At 34.9% G+C, this 24,054-nt stretch overlaps 1 protein-coding gene across 2 annotated transcripts in view; it reads right to left on the reverse strand.

Moving 5' to 3' along the window:
• LOC108732050 (Ankyrin-repeat, SH3-domain, and Proline-rich-region containing Protein) overlaps positions 1 to 11,839 on the reverse strand; it is an 85,233-nt gene extending 73,394 nt beyond the window's left edge. The window contains exons 1-2 of one of the 2 annotated variants that reach the window (XM_018462664.1): positions 11,174 to 11,839; positions 5,073 to 5,128 (exon numbers count right to left, since the gene is read on the reverse strand). In XM_018462664.1, the coding sequence (XP_018318166.1) occupies positions 5,073 to 5,105 (33 nt within the window). In that variant the 5' untranslated portion in view covers positions 5,106 to 5,128; positions 11,174 to 11,839. Of the gene's footprint in view, positions 1 to 5,072; positions 5,129 to 8,693; positions 8,712 to 11,173 lie in introns of those variants that run through there. The other variant, XM_018462666.1, reaches the window with a different exon arrangement.
• Between the last annotated feature and the right edge of the window lie 12,215 nt (positions 11,840 to 24,054).

Raw genomic sequence — 24,054 nt, forward strand, 5'->3', positions numbered from 1 at the left:
ATACTGATTTTCAAATTAAGATGTTTATAAAAGATGTAAATTCAAAAAATTATCAATGTTGTATTTTCATCAAGTTGAATATATTTCGTCAATTTTTGTTAAAATATAATAGAATTTAATGAAATATTATACAAGGTCAATGATCGAGCCTAAGATGGTTGACAAATTACAATATTTATTTCGGTGAGACATTTTCGGATGTATTATGTTAACAAGAGATGCGTAGATGATATTCGCAATGAAGAGACGTATCAAAATCAAGGCCATTGAAAATTGTACATCTTATTTTCATTTTTACGTAAAAATGAATTTTTAGTATAAAAATGAAAATAAGAGGAACAACCTCCAATGTCCTTGATTTTAACAAATGTTATCTAGGTCATGATTTTAAACAACATTCAAGAGCTTATAGCCGTCGATTAGATATCTTGAATAATGCAAATACTGGCAGTACTGTAACCTTCGAACCTCATAACTCGAAATGTACTTAACGAAAAAATACTTTATTATAGCGTTTTGAAAAGTTCTTGAAATAAACTACAAGAATACGTAATAAAAAATGAAGAGTTTCATTTAAAAAATTTTAGTTAACATGGGCCTGACCTTAAAGACATCTTCTCAAGGTCAAACAAGGTCATTATCTTCTTTCCCCCTTGAAACCATAAAACTTTTATCTGAAACATTTTTTGAAAAAATTTCTGGTTTTCGAGATATTCGCGTGTATTGATCAAAATGGCCTATCCGTATAATATTAAATGGATACAAGAAATTGTTTCGTTATTTCAATTTTCTAATTCAATGCATCAAAGCTGGATAGAAAAACGATCAGTTTTTTGCATCGATCAAATTTAACAGTACTAATAGAGATTAACGTCTGTAAAATAACGTATATGAATGAATGAACAACGAACGAATAGGGAAAGTAAATAGAATGTTCGATTCGTATTCAATCTACTTCGCTCGTGATAGTACGTCAAAGAAAATTCCAAATAAATTTAATTTCGCATTTATTATTCGATCATTGTTCGTTCGTTATACGCGTATATATATATGCGTATACCATCTTAATCCCCATAACTGCAATATAGCTTTAATACTCGTACATTATAAAATTAGTACACGCGTTTGGTCAGCGGTTTATTCCTCGATGACCATTCTCACAAGGAAGATCAACACGAGAATGCTCTGTATGCATATAGAGTGTGCACATATTCACTGAGATAATTACTTTTCTTAATTAAGGAGCAACATCGAATATTGGCAATGTCAGCATTATTCAGTTCCTGACATTCGCGGTTTCTCATCGACGCATTCGAACAGGTTCAGTCATGTGGAAGAAGGGATCGAAAGGAAAGTCGGGAGGCCGTTCACATGGATCCGCCTCCGCCATCTCCGCTATCAAGGAGAGGGATGAGAAGAGAGGGAGAGAGCGCGAGAGACCGATGACGTATGTCATTAAAAACGTATTTGCTTATCTTGTAGATGCGGTAACGGCCGTTGGCGACCCCACACGATCATCGTGATTCTGCGATTCTTTTTGCGACGGTAATCAAGATCCTGGATTCTCCTATTACATCTGATTTTGAGTTATATTTGCTCAATGTGAACATAAGTACTCTCTAAAATCTTTCAAGTGGAATCTAATTCTATAAAGAGTGAACTCTCTTCAAAATTGACAATTGAACTACTCTTTTTCAACACTGGCTCAACTGTCACTCTTTGCCGCTCTTTAGAATTAGACTCCACTTCAAAAAGTTTAAAATAAATCCCAATCACGTATATTTTTTTACATGAAAATACGCGATTGCGATTTATTTTAAACGGACAAAAGTCTTTGATACATAGCGACGTTTTCGGTTAAACCAACAAAACCGCTAAAGTTAATTTACGGAATTTTTATAACAGAATGGAATTTTTAGAATTGACAAATATCCTTTTTTAACTTTTTGAGAATTACGTAATACATAGAATATGTCTCCTAATTCCTATCTACTAATAAACTCAATCTTGTATACCAAAATTCCCCAGCGGTTAACCCCAAAGCTATACGCGTCTAATGCCTGAAGGTAAAGCAGTAGTTATGCCAGGTGCACCCTTTGACTACGTAACTATGAAGATGCCACCGGTACCTGTATACAGATTTGCATCCAACATTTTAGCGCTCTCATGTCGCAGTAGCTAAATATGGAACGAGATAACATATTCGCTTCTATCTCGCTTGAATACATTTAATCAGAACACGGTGAGAAACTTGATGTCGGAAAAGTTAGATACGGTGGATACAGATCTTATCCATAAAATGCGGCCGCCAATACTTTACAGATACGTGATCAAAGAATGTATCATATGTGTAGCTCTTCAAGAATTTTTTATAACCGAGATCGTACGTTCCGTTCGACACAAGAGAGTAGAGTCGTTCTAGATCCTTAAAAAAAAAAAAAAGACATTTTGTAAGTACGATTTCCGCGAATTAAATTTAAAAAATAGGTCGTTAATTTGGCGAACAATGTTCGTTCAGCAAAACAAAAATACAAATAATAATTTTTAAACATGCTGAAAAATATTCTTTAGTAAAAATGTAATATCTTTGTTATAATAATATATTTTTACGCTCTTTCATGTCTAATTTCTGACATTACCATTTGCGTTTATTATCGAAATTGTTACATAAATGTAAAGATAAGATCAAAACTGAAAAATAATATGCAAGTTTTTAAAGAAGGTATAATAATAGATGTGTATAATACGTTCTAAAGGTATGACTATTACATAAATATAAAGATAAGATTAAAACTAAAAGCTATATGCAAGTTTCTAAAGAAGATAGTACATAATACGGTCTGCAGATATGATACGCTTTTAAACGACTTCAAAAATATATTTTTGAAATTTCCATACTCAAACGATACTAGGAGATCTACGGTCTGCGTTAGTATTCGCAGATGAAACGTATCCAAATCTCGTTTAAGCGTACTAACGAAACAAATGGAACGCGAGATACATACATTTTATGGCGACGAAGCATTGTATTCGTATACACGCGGTACAGATAAATCCGCTAATTAATACCGTGCCGTTAATTGCGATCGGTCCGACGAACGGACATAGGACTGTCTGCGCCGTGAAACGTGTCGATTAATATCGATTACATTCATGTCTATTACGACACGTGGCCAACTTGACGCTGTAAAATCGTACGAGGCGATAACGAGATCTAATTCTGTCGCGCATTGCATAATGAATAGCGAGTAACAAGGAACGAGCAACGACTGTTGTCACCTGTCACTCTCTCCGAGAATGCTGTCGTGTTTCCTCGCTGGTGCAAAATGGAACACGATCGCATTAGGACAATGACAATTGATTATTTTTGATTACCCATGTAATTGAATAATTAAAACGTAAATAAATGCTCGTAATTCAACACGAAATTTTATTATATGTACACAAATGTGTTTAATACCGAATAGTCTAAACATTTATAATGTTGAAAATAAGCTTCGTTCGTTCAAGAAGTAGAACATATGAAATATTAATGGTATATTAATAGAACGGTTTCAATGCGTTTCATTAACATGAATTATTTATTAACTATTCAATATCTGAATATTCCATAATTAATTTACAAATGTTTTAGTCAACAATTTATACATCGTCGAATCGTAACTGAAGCGCGATAAATCAAACGTACGATGTTACTGACAAATTTAACATGAAAATGACAAAAACATTCTTTCCAAAAAACATTTTATTATTATTTAAAGACTGTGTGCGAATTAATTATAATAGGATTAATCTTCAAGTTATTAAAATTGTTTTATATCTCTCTCTTGGGTAAATTCAGGCGGTAATTTCTAAAATTGAGTCAACTATTGCGAAGGTTCTTATATAATATCGTTCGAGATTTTTTTTCACCTAAAACATTTTTCCTTTTACTCAATTCATCACAATGCAGAGTTTGAACAGAAATTTATCAAAGGTGACGGAGTGGAAAAAGTTTAATAATAGAAATTTATTTTTAAATCAAAAAACTCGATAACTTTTAATGAGAGAATCCATTACGAAATTTTAATATACATGGTAGAGGAATTAATACAATAGATTGGCGGATATTACTCGAACGAGGCATTGTTTACTTAGTATCCGCATTCCTACATAAATAACATACTCATTATTTTAATTAATAATCAACTCAATTTATTTAAGCTTCAGCATCAGAAATTACGAGGAAACCGGTACTAGAAAGTTTCGTTAAAATTACACACTTTAACCGAAAAGATTATTGTAAAACATGAAAATAAAATACGTCCGATTTTTCGCAAAGTTATAGAAGCATTCGTGTTTCACTGTTATCTGCACTATATATATTCGCGCTTTTGTCCCTTTAGCAAGTCGTTGGTTCAAACTTGCACTGTGTGTCATACATTTTGTCCCTTTCGGTCTCTCGGTTTACTATGTCGTCTCTGTCGAGTTGTTGGAGCGAAACATAAATGCAAGAAATCACATATGTGGTCAGATAGTCATCGCGTTATATCGTTACGGATCAATTATCTCAGTAATGTAAGGTATTAAATTTCTCCTTTTTTCTGTTTCTCATACCACTCGCTTTTCCTAATTTTTTCCTTTCCTCTCCTTCTTCCACCTTCTCTTTTTCTCTTTTCGTCTCTATGCCGAGTATTAACCCGGTAGCCTACTTCTCGACGCCAACAGCCCGAAGGCTTTCGAAAATACTCCATGCGGCTGTTTCCAATGCGGTCACTTTGACGCAAGGTGCCAAAAGATAACGATAATAACCAACTTAATAGACTTGCGTGCCGACCATCGACGGAACTTTTCTATGCGAAAGACGGAACGCGGTTTCAAAAAATTTGGTCGCATCCCCGGGTTAAGATAAAATAAACTGAAGTAAATCTTAGGTCTGTTTTTTGTGGCTGAACTAGTGTACACTTTTGGAACTTAAAGTGAGATAAGTATAAAGTTTGATATTTGGCGAAAGCGAGAAAGAGAGTTCTAGTGCAGTCTAGTGCAGGAATAAAAAACAGACCTCTTGAAAGAAGTGTATTGAATCTACTCACCACGTCGGCAACGTTGCCGGAGCCCTCCCTCATGCCATCCCTGTCCGTGTGTCCTTCTGAAACAGATAACGCATTTTTGTCAGTAAAGATATATTATATATTCTTACATCAAGATATAAATATTCAATTTCGCGAAAATGCATATCTCTTAATTTTCTGCGACATACATTTTTCTATCAATTCAATTTCAACAAAACTTGATATTCGTCAGATTTGTAGGGAGATTAAGGTGTGATGATATTACACCTTATAAGGGGAATTCAAGTATTACAAAAAAGGAGTAAAAAATATAAAAAAAATGTAAACAATTTGTAAAAATCGTAAACGACTTAACAGAATATAGGTATGTAACTATGCCGCAAAGAGTTAATCAATTGATGTACGTTTCCACTAATAGATTGTGTTGGAACAAAAGTCCCCAGCGCTACTTCATTTGTATCATGTATTGTATTGTATACATGTTAAAAAAAAAAAAAAACATTTTAGCAATTATGCCAATTGGTACCATAGAGCAGATAGAGCGAATTTTAGCTCTAACAATCTGTTTTTTTTTTTAAATTAGCGGTATATTTTATTTCACGAAGTTACGAGCAATCAAAGTTAAAATGCTCCTTTTATTTAATCCGCGACAGCTCGGTAACAAAAAATTTTAGAAACATTTTTAAAAAACAATTTTATTGGGAAATCTTTAAACTTTTACGTTAGAAAGTGGAAAATTTTCGTAAGTTTTTTTTGGGCACGTAACAGACCCATGAAGTGAGAAGAAAGTTTTTAATTTTGTTCAGTTCGTTTTCTATATGTAAAATTATCAAATTCACAGAAATTTAAAAGACATACTAACCTTCCGAAAGTAAGGCTTTTAAGCTTTAAAATTTTGTTTTAAATTTAAATTTCGTTCATTTTTAACTCTTTATTTTTTTCAGTTACAACTTTGAACTTTGAAGTTCGTAGCGCTATGAACTTTTGTTCCAACCCAATAAATTAACTTTAATCTCGATTCAACTTATTTCTATCATCTTTTTAGAATTCTTAAAACTAGAAAAAGATGAAGAACAAGTTGAACCGAGATTAAAGTTAATCTATATCGGTAAAAGTAGTCGCGAGACTTATTGATACTTTTTGCGGCATATAACTTAAAAGCTGTTTGCTGTACAAATATGCGTCTCTCTAAAATGATGCTGAGGCGAAATTCGAATCGACGAAGCACGAATCGCCGCAGATTCCAAACTGCGAAAAATAAAGATAAGAGATTACTAAAAGAAAAATGGGAAAACGCGCGGTAAAAAGAGGAAAAAATCTGTTACTCGATTCATGCGCAACACAAGTTGTTCATATTTCATCGAATTATTAGAGTGGACGATAATAAGCGATAATCAGAGATATTGATGGGAATTGCGAAACGATCGATTTCGCGAACATAAAAAACTTTTCCATCAGATTTCCGCTGTATGTCACGTAACAGCGACCATTGAAGCGGAAAATTCCGTTCGTGCGTTTCGTGCAGCATCTTTCAGATGTAAATACAGCTAATAAAGACAAATGGATTCAGCAAACGGAGTGCTGCCAACGGCGAACAGTGGATCTGGCATTTTTTCGAGTCGCGCGCTCTTATATTTTCCTGCATATTAGTCTCTTCAAAATAAAGTGGAAACTCTAATCAGACTATGAAATTTTAATGTTGGGATGCTAACTTCATACACTTCCTGCATATAGAATGAAATAAGTTCATGAGATTCAGACTTGGATGGGGCTTCCTCAAAGAGAAGATTTAAATAAAATATGTAAATAAGCGCAATAAAAAAATATGTATAAAAGAAGTGAATCAAGGAAATTACCGCTGAAATGAGAAAGACAAATGTAACTTATTAGTCAATGCGATGACCCCATACAATATTTGCAAATTTACGGGCAAAAATATTCCTAAACTGTTAATTAAGGCAAAAAAGTATTTTTTGTCTAACTAATATGGTTATCTATTAATTAGCAATATTCTTTGTCAAGTCTGAAGAGATTAATTTATAATTTAAAATGTATTCTTTTCCGAATAAATGTTCTGAACCCCGGTATCCCGGTATACACTGGTGCAATAAATTGCAATAAAACAAATTTTGTTTCACTTCAACTTATTGCATAAATGTATACTGGTTTAGAACATTTTTCAAAAAGAACAGACCTCTAGACTTATAATTAAAACACTCATTGTCAGAAGAAACAAAGTACTGCTGGCAAGTCTATAATATGTGAATGTGAAGTTGAAGACCACGCAAACCAGTTTATAAAGTCATGAGAATATAAATAGTTGTAAGGACTATCAAAATACAGTCACGGCAATAAATATAACTTAATATTTGTAGCTGCGACAACACTACAGAAATTGTTAGTCGAACTATCTTGATGTAGTTGGACTGTCGCTTCGTTAGTAATACAAACTAAAATAGTGGTGAAACAACGGGACAATAATATAAGTTATATAGACTTTAAGCATACAAGAACTCGTAATAGACTGTGACAATTATACTCTTCTGGTTTAGACAAACATTTTCCTAAAATGAATCAAACGTACAATGGCACACAAACTTTTTGTGTGAATAATATTTTTCGTTAATATAGCTATTTTATTTTTGTAGTCTATCCAACTATAATTACTACACGGAAAGAAGGATTTTACTGAAGTATCTAAAAATTTAGCTAAAATAATACAGTAAAAAATACAATAAATATACAGTAAAAAATATTTCGGATTTGTGTTAGAAATGATCCACTCAAATCCTTATTAAAATTTTGTTGAATTTTTAACATATTCGGGTATTAATTTAACATAAATATAATTATGTTATTTAAATAATTTGTGTTAAATTGATATTCAAAGAATTTCTTAGGGTCAGAATAATACAGTTCATGAGTAAGTGAAGAAATAACATAAAAATGTGTTTTAAAACGTATATATTTTAAGATGAATAAAATATAGGTTAATTTAATAACATATCATAAATATTAATTGTATTGAAAAAAATATGCTTCCACGGTTTGTTTACAAACTGTGCCAGTATTACCTTCTTTGTGCTTATTTTTTTACATAATATATTTTTGTGCTACTTTCTAACATATTCATCTTGTACTAAATTTACACTTAAATTTAAGTGAACCTTGTAAGACATGTAAAATGTGTTAAATTTAATACAAATTTTTCAACGATGTACATATCTGAAAATAATTTTGTTTGGATCAAAATAATGATTGGTTCATTACGATGGCTGAATAAGATAGCTAATTGTAATTAAACTGAAACATCCTATCTCATGTATTTATGTTAAATAAAATTTTTAGTAATTTAACACTCTAATTTTTACTCGTCCTCTTTGGCCTTATTGTTTATTCATATATTGTTGTAGGCATACGAGCGAGTTTTTTGTTTATTTTTCAAAATATAATTATGTACTATGCTCACAAACTGGTTGCTAGAATGTCAAAACTTTGTGCAGGCCTTTACTCGTCATGCTTGAGATTCCTACGTAATTATTTTGATGATCCAACAGAATTATTTTCACGTAATTAAATTTTTAAATTCTTCAGTAAAATCGTTCTTTCTATGTACAAACGGTTAACATTATATTTCCTTACTTTAGATTGATTTATTCCGCTTGTCGTAATTTCGTAGTTGGAGCGTTATCTACTTTCTTCAATTTTCTAGTTGCTGTACTATTTTTTTTTTTCTTATATATAATACAAGTTTCGAATTAGAAATCACCATCGGCTTTCATAAACATGCTGGAATCGACGCAACATTTTCCTGAAGTATAAAGGCTTTTTAACTCTCAGGCAGGGTCAGCTTTTCCTCGCGATCGCGAAACGGGGTCTCTCGCGCGGCAGAATTGTGTGTTCCGTTGTTACACCGCTTTCTCGCGAAAGTACACTAACCGGAGAGCGTACGTGATGGCGAAATCGGTTCGAATCAGCGCGACGGCGGCGACGCTGGAGTCGCTACCGTAACGCGTTCAATAGGATTTTACAGCTGCTGTGCTTTACTCGAGATTAAAGTTCCCTTCAAAGCGTTGTCGAACGTTGAAAAGGCGCGAAATCGAACCTTTTTTTGACGTTACCATCACCTATTTGCCTTTAAGTCTAGAATGCGGAAAGATGACGATGTATTTATTGGCAATCTGTTTTCCGAGCGGCACCGATCTCTCTACATTTTTTAAAGTTAAATCTCACCCCAAAAGAGTGAAAATACTAGCACTGTTGAAAAAGAGTGAAAATATTTGCACTCTTGAATAAGAGTGGCACATTTTCACCCTTTTTTGGAATGAGATTTCACTCTTTTGGAATGAAAGTCACTCCAAAGGATTGAAACCTCACAAAAAAAAAAAAAAATGAAAATCTGTCTCTTATTCAATTGAGTGCAAATATTTTTACCTTTTTTTTTAATAATGTTAGCAGTATTTTGGTCATTACGTTCATTTGGGTATTTTTTCGAAGTTTATAGGATCATATGAGACCGAGATTGTTTATATCGCCTAATACTTATCCGAAATAATGAAAATTAGCCAAGTTTGACCAGTTATATCTCCAAAACTGTTAATTTTAGGAGGTTGCGCCCATTGATACTTTTAATCAGAACACCTGAAACTACAATTTCTCAAAATATGAGAAGATTTAACTGAGAACCAAAATCCATAGGAAATGTATAGGGTCCTTTAGAGAGTATATTATAGGTTTCCCTATTATTTTTGTAGTATATGATGTTTTTCAAGATTAAGGCTCCTGTATTTTTCAAGCGAATTTCTCGTATGGTTCATGTTTTCTCTTTTTCTCTCAATGTTGGAGAAAAAGACAGAAAAGATAAAAGAGTTGCAAGAAATTCAGCTAAAACTCGGATAGAGAGAGAGAGAATACAGAATATATCATAACAAGATCAAGATGACATCAAGTAGAAGTTATATTTTAAGAGAAGTCGATTCACTTTTGACGATGATTGTGATGAATGTTCGACATGATAATTATTAAGTAATTTCTTACAATTAGTTAAAAAATTATTTAAAAATAATTGTCAAAAATTAATCACAAAATTGTCGTAAAAAATGTATCGAATTCCCTTACTTCAAAAGTAATACAATTAAAAAAAATGTGATGTTCGAGTTATTACCATAAGTGAGTTAGAAAAATTACAAAGGTGGAAAATTTATGTTAAATTTAAAACATTTCACAATCCACTCAAAATTTCATGTCCACTCAAATTTTTGTGTTAATTTAACACAAAACCAATCTGTTAGACAGTAACATAAATATTATGTAAAAAATTAACACAAAAAATGTAACACTGACATAATTTATAAGCAAACTGTGGAAGTATATTTTTTCAGTAAAAGTATGTTTAAATTTCGAGTTGTGTCATTTTTGACAAATTATTCTTGATTTGTTACAATATTTTATAGAATATCCAAATCAACTCAAAAAGGATAATATTTTAAGAATTATGAAACAAAAATGACAAACAACATTTGATCATGTTTCTAAGAGTATATTTTTCTTGCCAATAGTATTTAATTAATCAATAATTTTTTCTCAGGTCAAGTTGAAAAATATTTTCTCCCCTTTTCCGGAAAAAATTTAATTTTTTTACTCGTGTCACTTTTGAGGTAAGAAAACGACATCGTGGCTTTTCCTAAATAGATTTCTACTTTATAATCACTTTGATCTTTATTATTATTATGATTTTATATTTTACCTAAGAGAAAAAAACATACTAAACGTAAATTCATCAAGAAGACACCGGTTAGAATCTGAGATTTCAGCAAACTACGTAATCAAACTATTCGAAACGGAGAGCCAACGGTGGAGCTGTTTGATCGATCATGCCCGACCGACTCGAACGACTCGAGACTCGAGACACGAAGAGCAACACGAGCATAAATAAACGTTCATCGCAAACGGAAATAACTGGTTTCTCGTACGGTCTCCTCGAATCGAGAACGATCGGCCAACTTTGCCCGAATTCGCCTCGATTTCGATAAAGCGAATCTAAAGCCTCCGAAGGAAATCTCGGAGCTCTCTCGAGCATCGCAAACACTCTCGATTTCTCTGTTTACAAAACGGGCACTCACCTTTTTTACGAATTGGCAAAATCTTGGCGATCCTCGACGCGCCCGCGTAATCCAGAATCACGATCGAGGACTGCCGCCCCCTTTGCTCCGCCCGCCGTCGTTGATTCCGATATTCCGTTTTCCGCGATCGCGCGCAACGCCGATCCTTTCCGCTCTCCTTTTCCCCGTGGAGGGAAGGCCACTCTTTCTCTCCCAACGGCACAATCCTAACCTTACACCGTACACACACGCACCACTACAGACACACTACAGCATACGCTCCAACGGAAATTCCCGTCAATTTCCGCGACTCCGTCGCACACCTTCGCACCACGGTCACTTGATTCACGATTATTAGAAACTGCAGGATGTTCGGTTCATTGATCAGCTTCTCTCTCTCTCTCTCTTTCTTGCTTTCTATATATCACATATGAAGCAATCAGTGGATAAAGACACTAAACCGGTGATCCGCGGGCTCACTTCACTCGCGCGCGATTCCATCCGAATTCGTTGGGCCGTCTTGCCGAGCCGTCGCCGCGTCGGTTCGAAAGCGGCGAAAATCTCGGAGAGTTTCGGCATTCTCCGCCGTCGCGCGCGGATACGAGAAAAAACGCGCCTTGTCGTGGATCGGTCTCTGGGGCATTCTTTCGTACCGTCGGAATCACGACGGTCGTGACGCGCGCTCGTGACTCCGAGCTGAAGTTAGAAGCGAGCGAGAAAATCGATTTTCGTTGAAATCACCGACACGTCGACGATCCATGCGACACTTCGCGGGTTGAACAAAGAAGAGGCCGACCGCGGGTCTACCGAGATCGTCTACTTGTCACCGACGAATTCAAACTTTCCGCTGGACTCGTGCGCATTCGCGCGTATTAGAGACTTTGTATCTTTGAAAATCTGACCGCGAGCAAATCTGTCGAAACAAGAGTGAGAAAGAAGGATAGATGTACCGTTTCCTTTTATACGAGGCGTCCCCAAACGATAAATATTTTTAAGAGAGATTGTAATATTTTAAGACGAATGAGCTTTCAACGATAAGTCGTTATTTACTCTTTAAATTCTTTGAAATGGAATCTCATTCTAAAAAGTGAAAATTGAGCCAGTCTTGAAAAGGAGTGGCTCAGTTTTCAATCTTTAAGAGTGAGATTACACTTTCCAAAGTGAGCTTTTATTTTAAAAGTTTTAAAGAGCGATCTTTAAATTTTAAACTGTAAGAAATTGACTAATTACAGTCAATGTGAGAAGAATAATTGACTATGATCGATAAATTTTTTACGTCTTAAAACTGGAAGTTAGGTGGCTCATTGTAGAAAACTCCGAAAGGTTTAATACGAAAATGCCGAGGCTATAATAGTTTGAAAAAATGGGAGAGTTTAAAAATTACAAATAACAAAGTTAGAATTATTTCCGCGCACTCAGAGATGTCAAGATGATTAGGGTGGTATTCATAGTCTTCTATTCTTATATTCAAGACCGTCTTAAGTACAGTCTTAAGATGTCATGAACCAATCAGAGGCCGGTATTCATAGTCAGATCTTATATTTAAGACCGTCTTAAGTTCAGCCTTGAGGTGTCATGAACCAATTAGAAAGCCGCATTAGCGTCTTAAGACATTACTTAAAACGATCTTGAAATAAGAACGGACCATGAATACCGGCCATAGTATGGTGTTGAATTTTGTTGTCAAAGGCATGAAGTTCGTGGACCTTCACACTGTCCATCTTCTTGCCATCCCTGAGCGCGGGAAATTCTAATTTTTAAATTCTTCCCATTTGTGAAAACTATCATAATCAATCATAACTTTGGTATTTTTGTATTAGACTTTTGGTTTTTCTTAAAACGTTACGAAGAATCCGTCTTTAAAATATTTATCGATAGTTTTGGGACACTCTGTATATTATCTCATTCTTATACTCTCTAAAACTTTTAGAGTGAAAAAACCTCATTTTCAAGAGTGAAATTTCATTGTTAAAGATTGAAAATTGAATCACTCTTTTTCAAGACTAGTTCAATTTTCGTTCTTAGACAGACATTTCACTCCAAAGAATTTAGAAAGTGATCATTCATTCTAACTTACTAAAGTTTACAAAAACGACAGGCCAATCAAAAGTTTGTCACCTCGTGGCCGGAGGATCAATCATATTAACTTTTTTCTTGGAACAGAAATGTGAAAAGTGAATTTTTTTTGTATACATATGTGAATATACAGGGTGTTCCACAGCGACCGTACCAGGCTAATTTCTTAAAAAATATACATTTTCGTGAAAAATGTTTCAGACTTTAACAAAGCCGCCCAAGGTTAAACCAATGGTACCCTCGAAGTCGACAAACTTTTGTCTGAAACATTTTTCACGAAAATATATATTTTTCAAGAAATTAACCTGGTACGGTCGTTCTGGAACACCCTTTATATATGTGTGTCATATACATGAATACATATGTAAAAATTTTCCTTTTCACGTCTCTACGCTAATCAAGACCTAAAATTCTGTTAAACCGTAATTACATTATAGGTTGCGGTTCTCAATTTACGGTTCTATTTTAGCCAATGACGTTACAGCTAGTTTGTATTAACTGCATCGTGATTGGCTAAAGTAGAACAATCAACCGGTAACCTGAAATGATTACAGTTTTACAACTAGGATACCGTCAACGTGCTACAAAATGTTTTGAAACATTCTTTCATTGATCAATTAGTAAAATTCTTTCTTCCGATTGGCCAATCAAACACTTCACAGCATTTATAGTGAGACTATTGGTGATTTCTAGCAAGAGACAGTGCAATGCAATAGCTGTGTTAAGCAGAATGTTTATTTTGCAACTGTTGGAAGTTTTCTTCGCGCTGATTAGATTATATTTACGCAGATCTAAGAGTATAATCCAATCAACGAGAAGAAAACTTCCAACAGTTGCAAAATAAACATTCTGCTGAACGCAGCCAATGATCATTTCATCTTTGTTTAACATTGACAAACAATAAGGCTGTAATGATTCATTATGTTACATTATTACCTGGTTTTACACTGAAAAAATTTACTAAATGTTAATAAGTATTTGTTTAAAAAGTACTAATTAAATATTAACAAGTAAATAAATATTTACTCAATAAAAAATGACACTTAAATTAATGGTTTTTGTACCAAATAAAATATATTTACATTTAGTAAACATTTAATGCTATTCAAACAAATATTTATTAAAATTAGTATATTTTTTTCACAATGTATCAATGTACTTTAATTTCAATCTCGATTCAACGAATTCTTCATCCAAGTTCAAAAATTAGAAAGAGATAGCTGAAGAGGAGATTGAAATTAAAATACATATAAATAGAAACAGGCATGTGTCATCTGTGTCTTTTGCTGGAAAGCACGCTTTGACAGCACTTATATCTTTTAGTGGCATACGAATAGTGGATCGCCCGCGAACTGTTAGAATGAATATTCCGTTCCGCCCGAAAATCGAGGCTGTAAAGAGAAGTTTTCCTAAGAATTCGCTGCGAAACTTGCCGAAGAGACGCCTATCGCGCGACGATGACGAGTCGCGTTGTACGTCGCGGTAACTTTGTCCGACGCGAGACTCGTGCAGGGAACGTGGGGAACGTGGGGAACGTGTGGGACGGGCGGGACGCGACCGGACGGCTTTCTCAAAATCGTCCATACGGCGTCGACGCGACGACCGTGGGTTTTCTCGTCGTTCTAACGACGAAGTTATAACGGGAGAGAAAAAAAAAAGGGAGGGACGGGCGACGAAGGGTAACCGAAGGGAACGAAAGAGAGCGGAACGCGCGAGGGGGAATATACGAGTTTTCAAAAATACCACGCGCCGACCAATCGCGGTACACACGCATATACGGCGATTCGGCGCGGCCGCGATTTACCGACGGTACCACCGACGAGAGCAGGACGGATGGAGAAGAAACTCAAGAAACGAAGCCGTTACCCGCGCGAGCGCGGTTGCCCGCTCTCTCTCTCTCTCTCTCTCTCTCTCACACACATACACACACACATACACGCACACAAAACACGCGCACCTCACTCCGATATACGTGTGTCGTTGCGTGTGTGAGTGTTGACACGCGCACACACACACACAACGCATCTCACGCACGGACGATTGCCGTTTCGCTGAGGCGGCGAAGGAAGGCTAGGCGCTGACGCGCTAGAGAATTCAAGTATTCAACACGGACAAAGACGCGCGAGGTACGCGCGAGCGCATCGCGATCGTGTCATCGCGGTGGCGGACGCGTTCTTGCCTTGTGCGCGTTCTCTCCCGCGTCCTCGCTCGCGTTCGCGCACGATGGTCCAACCGGTGTCGGTTCGTCGCGATCACGTTCGCGTTCGCGCACGCTCCTACGACGCGACGGACTTACGAACTGCGACGACGGCAGTAGCAGCGACGATGACGAAGGGACAAATTTCGGGCCCCCGAGGAACCGAGACGTCCGGTTTTAACTTTGTAACGTGAGCGGACGGGATCGTCCGACCGACCGACCGACCGACCGACCGGCCGAGGTAACTTAAACTGAACGCCAGCGCGCCTACGGTAAATGAGATTAAACCTACGTGCCAGCGGAGCCGCGCCGTTGGCCAATCCGCGGCCGGTTTTACATCAATCGGCCAATCAACGCGAGGCCTAACCTGGCGAACGGTTATCCCAGGTGCAGCCAGTGAGGCGCCATTGCGCTGGCACGTTACCTGCTCCAAGTATGCGACGTAACGTGGAGGGGACGAGAGCGAGGGTACGAGAAACGATGTGGGACATATGATACGAGGGGGAGAGAAAGAGATGGAGAGTGTTTGGAGAAACGGCCGAATTACGCCGGACTCTCGGAAGAGAATCATATCGGGCACGACGCGGCGCCGCCTTGTGTTTCGATCTGGTTCCTCTGCTCCGATCTCGCCGTGAATGATTCGTGATGAGAAATTCTTCGGAGCACCGTATACATTTTTCTTTCAATCGTCCGAGATGTCGATATCGGATCGACGTGGGTGTTCCTTTTCTTTCCGGCACGCACACACACACACACACGCACACGCACACACACCCGCGCATGCATGTATAAAGCGCGCACGGCGTACACAGTGGACCTCGACTCTATCTTTTTAAACACGCTTGGTATTTTAACCCTAAAATGCCTTTGCGGCGTGGCACACACCTAGCTTTCTTCTTCCAATGTTTTTTCCATTTTTTGTTTATTTTTTTTATTAATAAAGAATATATATCTAAACAACACAAAGTCTAAAACTTACAAAAATATCTCAAAACAGATGTAGTAAAGCTTAAGTTAAAGTCTTAAGAAATGGACTAATCATAATCAATTATTCTTCTCACATTCGACTATGATTGATCACTTTCTTAAAGTGTATTATCTATTATCGTATTTCGGGACTAATTGTTTTTTAAACGATATTTACAATGAAATTTTAAAGGGATCCTAAAATCGTTTGTTTTACCAATTATTTTCCAAATATAATATGTATTTCTTCAACTGCTTTTACACACCAGATTTAAAAATCGTCTTTCATAAAAGTTATAAACGATAATGGGTGCTTTCCACTTAGTAATACAAGTCGACACAAACATTGTTCTATTTTTTTTGACATTCAAAGAGTAACAAAGATAGAAAGACACTTGTGTCGACTTGTGTCACAAAATAAAAAACAATAAAATTTAAGCTTTAAACCTTAATTAAGGCGCGGTTTCGCCATGTAAGATTAACTTTAATCTCGGTTAAAATTTATTGTGTTCACCTTTTTCTAGTTCTTAGAATCAGAAAAAAATAAAGAGTAAGTCAAACTGAAATTGAATGAAGCTAATTTTACATTGGTGGAACCAAGCTTAAGTCGTAAAAAATTGACCAATCATAGTCAAGTGTGAAGAGAATAATCGATCAATCTAAGTCTTAAAATTTAAATTTGACGCTTTAAAATCTCATTGTAGATACCACTTTAGATGGTACTCGTAAAAATGTCTTTAAAATGTTTTTAAAACGTTTTATGTTCCGATTTTGATCTTTACATTGTCTGAACACCATTTGCTTAGCATCATTATATTCTTTAATATCTACCGTTACAATTGAAAAAAAGATCTATAATATATTCATTTTTACCAAAATTATAAGCAATTGAATTGGATCAAGTATATTGTATAATGTGACGTTTAAGGGTTAATCCAATGACGCGTTGCGCGTTGGAGGGAAATAGGGGATGAAATGGACAGGATGCGTAAAAGTATCACGCAAAAAAATATTTTGCTGCTCCAGCTAGAATTATAGCTGTTTTTTGTATCTGATAGAAAATTATATATCATACGCATAGAATTTATAGCACAAATCTAAATTTGATCTCTGTCATCTATATGATTAGATGCAATACATATCCAATATCGCAGTACCTGCCAGAAATTTATCTATTCCAGCTATTTTTCGTACTTAGATCATTTCCGCTGTAATTGCAAGATCACTTTTTTTAGATTTTATTGTGACTAAATTAAAAGAAAAAGAGAAGCAGGAAGAAAAGAAGGGGAGAGAAAAAATTATTATTTTCACATCTTTTGGAGCTTATATTAGTCTGACGATCATCATTAGATATTGGATTTTTACGGAGATATTTTTTGCAGACATGCATAAAATATGCAAATTTGCACAAATATGTAAATATGCACAATATGCATAAATAAATATGTATTTTTAGAATGCTTTTTTAATAAGACAAATTTCTATTTTTTTGTTACTTTCCAATTTGTTGTCTAAAAAAATATGAAATTGCATAAGAATCCGATGTTAAATCATCTAATGAAGTTGCGCGCGCTATACACAGTATAATACTTTATTTGATATTCATTCTGTAATTTTTAATCATTCTGTTACTATATTATTAATTTTGTAAAAAGTATACCATATTCCACGAATAAAATTAAAAATATCTACACAAAATAATAATATATCAAAGTAATATAATATTCATTGATTCTACGAAATAATGAATAAGAGAGAGACACACGCGAACTGGGTCGGAAGTACAGCCGTTCGATATCTGAATACGTAATTATACTGAATACGTAATTACTAGTAATATCGAAAGAATACTGTTAAATTATTAATTAAATTTATACCGCTACCAATATATAAGGCTACCACACGCACGTCGCGTAGCGAAAAATGATAACGAACGGGATATTATTTAACGAATAAATACGAATTCTCTAGTATTGGTCGTGTGCCAGTTATTATGTCCACACCATATTCCTCTCACCGCAGTCGAATTAATTTAACAAACCCAACGAAAAGAACAAATAGAATCAGGAGAGAGAAGAAGGAACAAAATTTATCATCTGGAACAAGTTTCACCGTGAGAGAAAAAGCAGCATAAGCGGTATATTTAAATCGATAATGAAAACAAAGAAGTTTTAAATAACTGCGGTTGCGGCTGCAATAGTTACAAAGGCTTTGCATAATGAAACCGATGCGAAAAAGAGAATTAAAATAAAGAAAATTACGGACGGCGATAAATCCCATTCTGTCTAACTGTTAGCGAATTATTCTCGGAAGAGAAAATGAGGATAAAAAGACTTAATTTGCATTCTTTGCCATCTTGATATTAGTCATGGTGAATTCGATTTGCACTACACTGGATTAGCGCGCATTAAAGGCTACTTTATATAAAGTATCTAAATGTAGTGGCATAATATAATTAATTTTGGAAACAATACACGCACATCCTGTTAAATGACGTGACAGGATCATTATTGGATATTTAATCATTTAAAATATTTATATTCTTTACATTTAATTTTGCTAATTTAATGTATATAGTATGCTTTTAGTATGCACTTAATTCTGATATAATGCAAGCGACCGAATTCGCTATTAAAGAGATAAGATCGAAGTGACCCAGCGAGCGTTAAGTGGAGCAGGAAATTTGTGTTCGAATTAAAATCTTTACTGTAAAAAGATATGAGTATGAGTCAACATTACGAAGCGTTTATATTCTCACCGTCTTGGTGTTGATATAAATATAAAAATATGGTGAATTTAACACCCATGGTGTTAAATTTATACTTCTATTTTTTTATTTTTTAACCATAATGTTAAATCCATACCATGATATTTATATCAATACTAATACGATGAGAATTATTATATTTAACACTCGTGGTGTTAAATCTACATCCCTATTTTTTTTGTATTTAAACTTTAAACCATGATGTTAAATCCACACTCTGGATGCTTTCCATTTAGTGACATATCAAATCGGCACAAACATTTTATCTTCATTGGCATTCATTCAGAGAATAACAAGCAGAACGACTCTTGTGTCGACTTGATCAAATAAAAAGCATCGTATGTTGATGTTTGTATCAATGATGAGAATTAGGTTTAACGTTCATGATGTTAAATCCACACTCCTATTTTTTCGAGTGTTCGAAACAATACAGAAAAGAGGGAATTACGCGTATATGGTTCGTCTCGATTAACCGCATACGAAACCGTTGTACGCGATTCCACGTGCGGCTGTACTCTTCGAGAGTAACCGGGACGCAATTCTCGCGCGAACAACTAAGCGAGAGAACGAGATTATTCGTTTAAGAAGTTGCAAGGTAACGCTGCCGTTAGATCGACGGCACAACGACGGCACACTTCCCGCGGCGATCGATCTTAAGTTTTACGGCTCGACGCGCCATAAACTCCTCGCTTCCTCGCTTCCTTGCTTCGCGCCGTACTTTTGTAGATTCGATTCTAAAATCTGCTCGCAACGCCGACTCTTCCGCAGCCACTCAATCAACTCTTATCCGAGCGAACGGGTTCGTTGGACTCGCAGAAGTCGCTATTCATGGTTATTGATGTAATATTAGTTAAAGTCTAACAAGCAGAACGCGACGAGTTAAATCTAAGAGGTTAAGTTTGTGAAGAGCGATTTATTATATCCTTTATATCGGATATGTTTCGAAAGTGACATAATATAGTAATAAATTATGAACATAAAACGTCCTTACAATCTAACGATCAATGTCCATTTCTACCAATGTAGATTCTATACTTTTAATCTCTGTTTAACTTACTTTTTATTTTCTTCTACACGGAAAAAAAATTTGTTTCAGCAGCAAAGATCTATGTGTGATAGTTCAATTTCAGTTGTAATATATGAATATATTTAAATTTTTTAGCAGTGTAGCCAATTTTAATTAGCTGTAGACAATATATGTAAGGATCACAAAAATTTAATTATATTGATAGTAAAAAGAATTTATTACAGTGTTACTTTTAATAACAGAACGCGTTATTAGCACATATAATCTTTTTTTCGTATTTAAAAAGCCACACAGAATAAAAGCAGTATTATCAGATTTTTCACCTACATTAATACATTCTAATGAAATATTCTTTGAAGGCTATACCTCAAAAATAGAGCTTCAGTGTGATAAAAATTAATGAGATATCTATCGATGATAATGGCAGTACAATTTTTGATTATGTGTAAAAAAATTCTTAAGTTAAACACAGAATAAAAAATTGTACTATGAAAATACTGAAAATAAATATTCCATTTACTTTCATCATGATGGAGCTTTGTGTTGGACTTTTGTAGACTCGTCTTTAAGGAATATTTTATTAGGATGTAGAAAAATCTTATAATGCTGCGCCTTTTATTCTATTCTGTGTGGCTTTTTAAATATGGAAATGTTATTCCACCATGTTTATCTGTTTACTGTGCCGCATATTGCTCGCGGGTGAGCGATTTTAGTGAACAATTTAGTTTAAATATGATTTATACTTTTGTAACGTTAGTTACATTTGTTAATTAGGAGCAAATTTTTACTTTATATATAATCAATATTATCATAGCAGAGAAGTATATATAAATACTTTGCTAAGCAGAGAAGTACATATAAATACTTTGCTAAGAAGCAGATACAATAACAATGGTAGCAAATTCTTTTGCTGCAGCAGCAAATACATTTTTAGCAAACCATGAATTGCAGCGCTGAAAATTTTATTTTCCAGTTATTATAATTCTAAGAATTAGGAAAAAAAAATGAAAAGTAAATTAAACCAAGATTTAAGTTAATCTATATTGATAGAAATGAGCTTAAGTCTGTCATCTGTGAATATTTCAAGAACAGAGGATTGCGATTCAACTACTTTGATGGGTACGTAGTAGTTTTAAAATGTAATCTCCAAACAATTGGCCACAAACGTAAATCATGTCTACAGCGGAAATGCTCTCGATGTTATTCCAAGGAGAAAGCTCGACAATAGAATACAAGTAAATTCAAAGTTTCTGTAAGAAGCGGTATATACCGTATCAAGTTCTTTAGAATAAATTTAGAGGAAAATTTTGTCTTTTTCAGGATGAGCAATTTCTTTTGAATTGTTAAACCAAAATATAACTATAAAAATTTTTCTTACTCTCTATAATATGACAGCTCAAGAATGTTCCTAAAATTTTTTGTTATTGAGTTATCGTGAATTAAATAAAAGGAGGATTACTTTGTTCGTAAACTGTAAAAAATACTCAGAGTGGACACAACTAAATCTGAGGGTTCCGCGATTTGAGTTAAGTGAAGTATGATTATGATTTTTTTACAGTGTAACTCCGTTAATAATCATCATACCACAATTTAAAAAATAGGTTGTTAAAACTGAAACTTTGCTCTATCGAATGATATAATTGCCAATTTTTTAACAACATGTACACATGATAAAAATGAAGTAGCGCCACGAACTTTTGTTCCGATTCAATATATTTTTCTCTTGTAAATTAAAAACTCTATCTTCCTTTCTTTCTCTCTTTCTCTTGTTTCGAACTCTTAGAATGTAACGCAGTCAAATGTGATTTTTATAACGTACGACAATGAGTTTGAGTGCTTATGGACTTTGCGTCTAACACAGACGCAACAGGATTTCGCTTCGTCGAACTGCAGTATTTGCTATAAAAGGGAAAGTACCGCTCTTTTAATGGGATGCCCGTTATCCGGCTTCCGAATGTCTTTTTGTCCTATTGCGAACGCGTGGCGGAGACATTTCCTCGTTTTCGTGCGAAAATTTTAACGCTGGAATGCACGCTGAGACGATGTTCTCGACATGCGAGGACTGCGCGGCAATAGATTCCTGTGTCTCGTTATTTTAAATTAGAAAGCCCGGGGTTCCGAGAACAAGTACACCAGCAATATAGCGCGCTCCATGTTATTCCTGTGTTATCTCAACCTGCGCAGGGGTGACTGTTAGATGTTGAAGAATTTATATAGAAGGCATACATAATATTATATAAGTACGACGTGCATACACATGAATAGAGTAGGATGCAACAGAAGTCTCGTGTTCTCCCCGAAAATATCGAAGATTGAATTAAGAAAAATGACATTTATTCCTATATTCACGAGATGAAGTGTTTTTCCGTATTAAATCAAGATGATATTACTAGAAGGCATTAATTTATCCGTCAATTAATTATAAACAAATGTTTACTTTATCATCCACCAAGACCTTGTCATTATTTTAATTTGAAATTCAGTTGCCGTTAAATATTAATGAAGTTTGTTTATACTATAATATCGAAAATCACATAGGATGTATTTCTTGATTAATTAATTATGAAATGACGTGAGTCCCATCGAAACTGGAAGCATCTAATAATTTTCCCTCTATTATATTAAAAGATAATACAATTTCTATTTGCCTTGTAGTTAAATAAAATTATATTATATCCTTTCAATATATTAAAACAAATATTATAGTGAAATACAATTTTTATTTACACATTATATAAGTTATAATTATATATTCCGATTAATATTTTTTTCTACAATATCAAGAGATATAACTATTATTATTGTATAACTATTGTAATAAATGACTAACGATAAAGGCCATTTTTCAGCCTCTACGATGACAAACAAATTGTCGCTAACGTAAGCGAACTTTAGTATTTGCGATAGTTATCTATCACCTGTCACTTTGCTATCGATCCACTTCGACACCAGCCATTCAATCGCTAGGTAACATTTTCCGTGCGGAAAATTGCAAGTGAAACCACCATTTATATGGAAAATCACTCTAGAGTCGATTTAGATTCAAAAAGGTAATGAGACTATAGTCTCCCCTTTTAATTTACCGATTTCTAAATATTTAGGAATTCAACAACAGAAAAATTTTAGCATTTCACTAGAAAAGATTTGAAGCACTTTTGAGAGATTAGGACGTTTTTATGACGCGCCCGCGACATTTCACAGACGTTACTGCTGTCTCGGGATTTATGAGTATTGTTTCTTCCCGCAGGTCGGAAGAACCGTTTTCCTATTTCCTGAAGCGAATCCAAAACGATGATTGACATAGCGGTGTGTGAAATTTAATTGTAGAGACTAGCCGATTGCTCCTGTGAAGCCCCATAACTCGTCGCTAATTGGATCTGACAGAGGGAACGGGGCAGGCGGGGGTTGGTCAGTAAATCGAATTAGCAGTTAGCTAGGTTATTTACCAGCATCAGACGATTCTCCGCGAGACATGTTCCGCTCAAGTGATTCTCGAGCTTTCTCGCTACGGGACAGACGTCCTGTGGTGAAACGAGGCGCAGAATTGGCCGGTGAAGACATTGTGCATGTCACGGTCCGTGTTACCCTACAGCAAATACATCCGTCGAGCATTCACATAGTCGAGAAACAGAGTGGCAGCAAGAAGGAAAGAAGACACCATAAATATCATAATATTGAAAAAACGACCCTAAAAATCCTAATTGAACTTATCACAATACGGAGAAAACTGTATAGTTTTAAAGGATCGGAAAAAGACCCAATTTTTCCGCGGATTTTTTCGGTTTTTTTCCAGCAATTTGAAAAAAGCGGCTTTTTCAAAACTATAGAAAAATATAAAGAAACATGCACTAGGATTCTAATAAATTTTA

The sequence above is a fragment of the Mycetomoellerius zeteki genome, unplaced genomic scaffold (assembly GCF_001594055.1).
Source record: "Mycetomoellerius zeteki isolate Tzet28-1 unplaced genomic scaffold, Tzet1.0 scaffold145, whole genome shotgun sequence".
Taxonomy (NCBI): Eukaryota; Metazoa; Arthropoda; class Insecta; order Hymenoptera; family Formicidae; genus Mycetomoellerius; species Mycetomoellerius zeteki.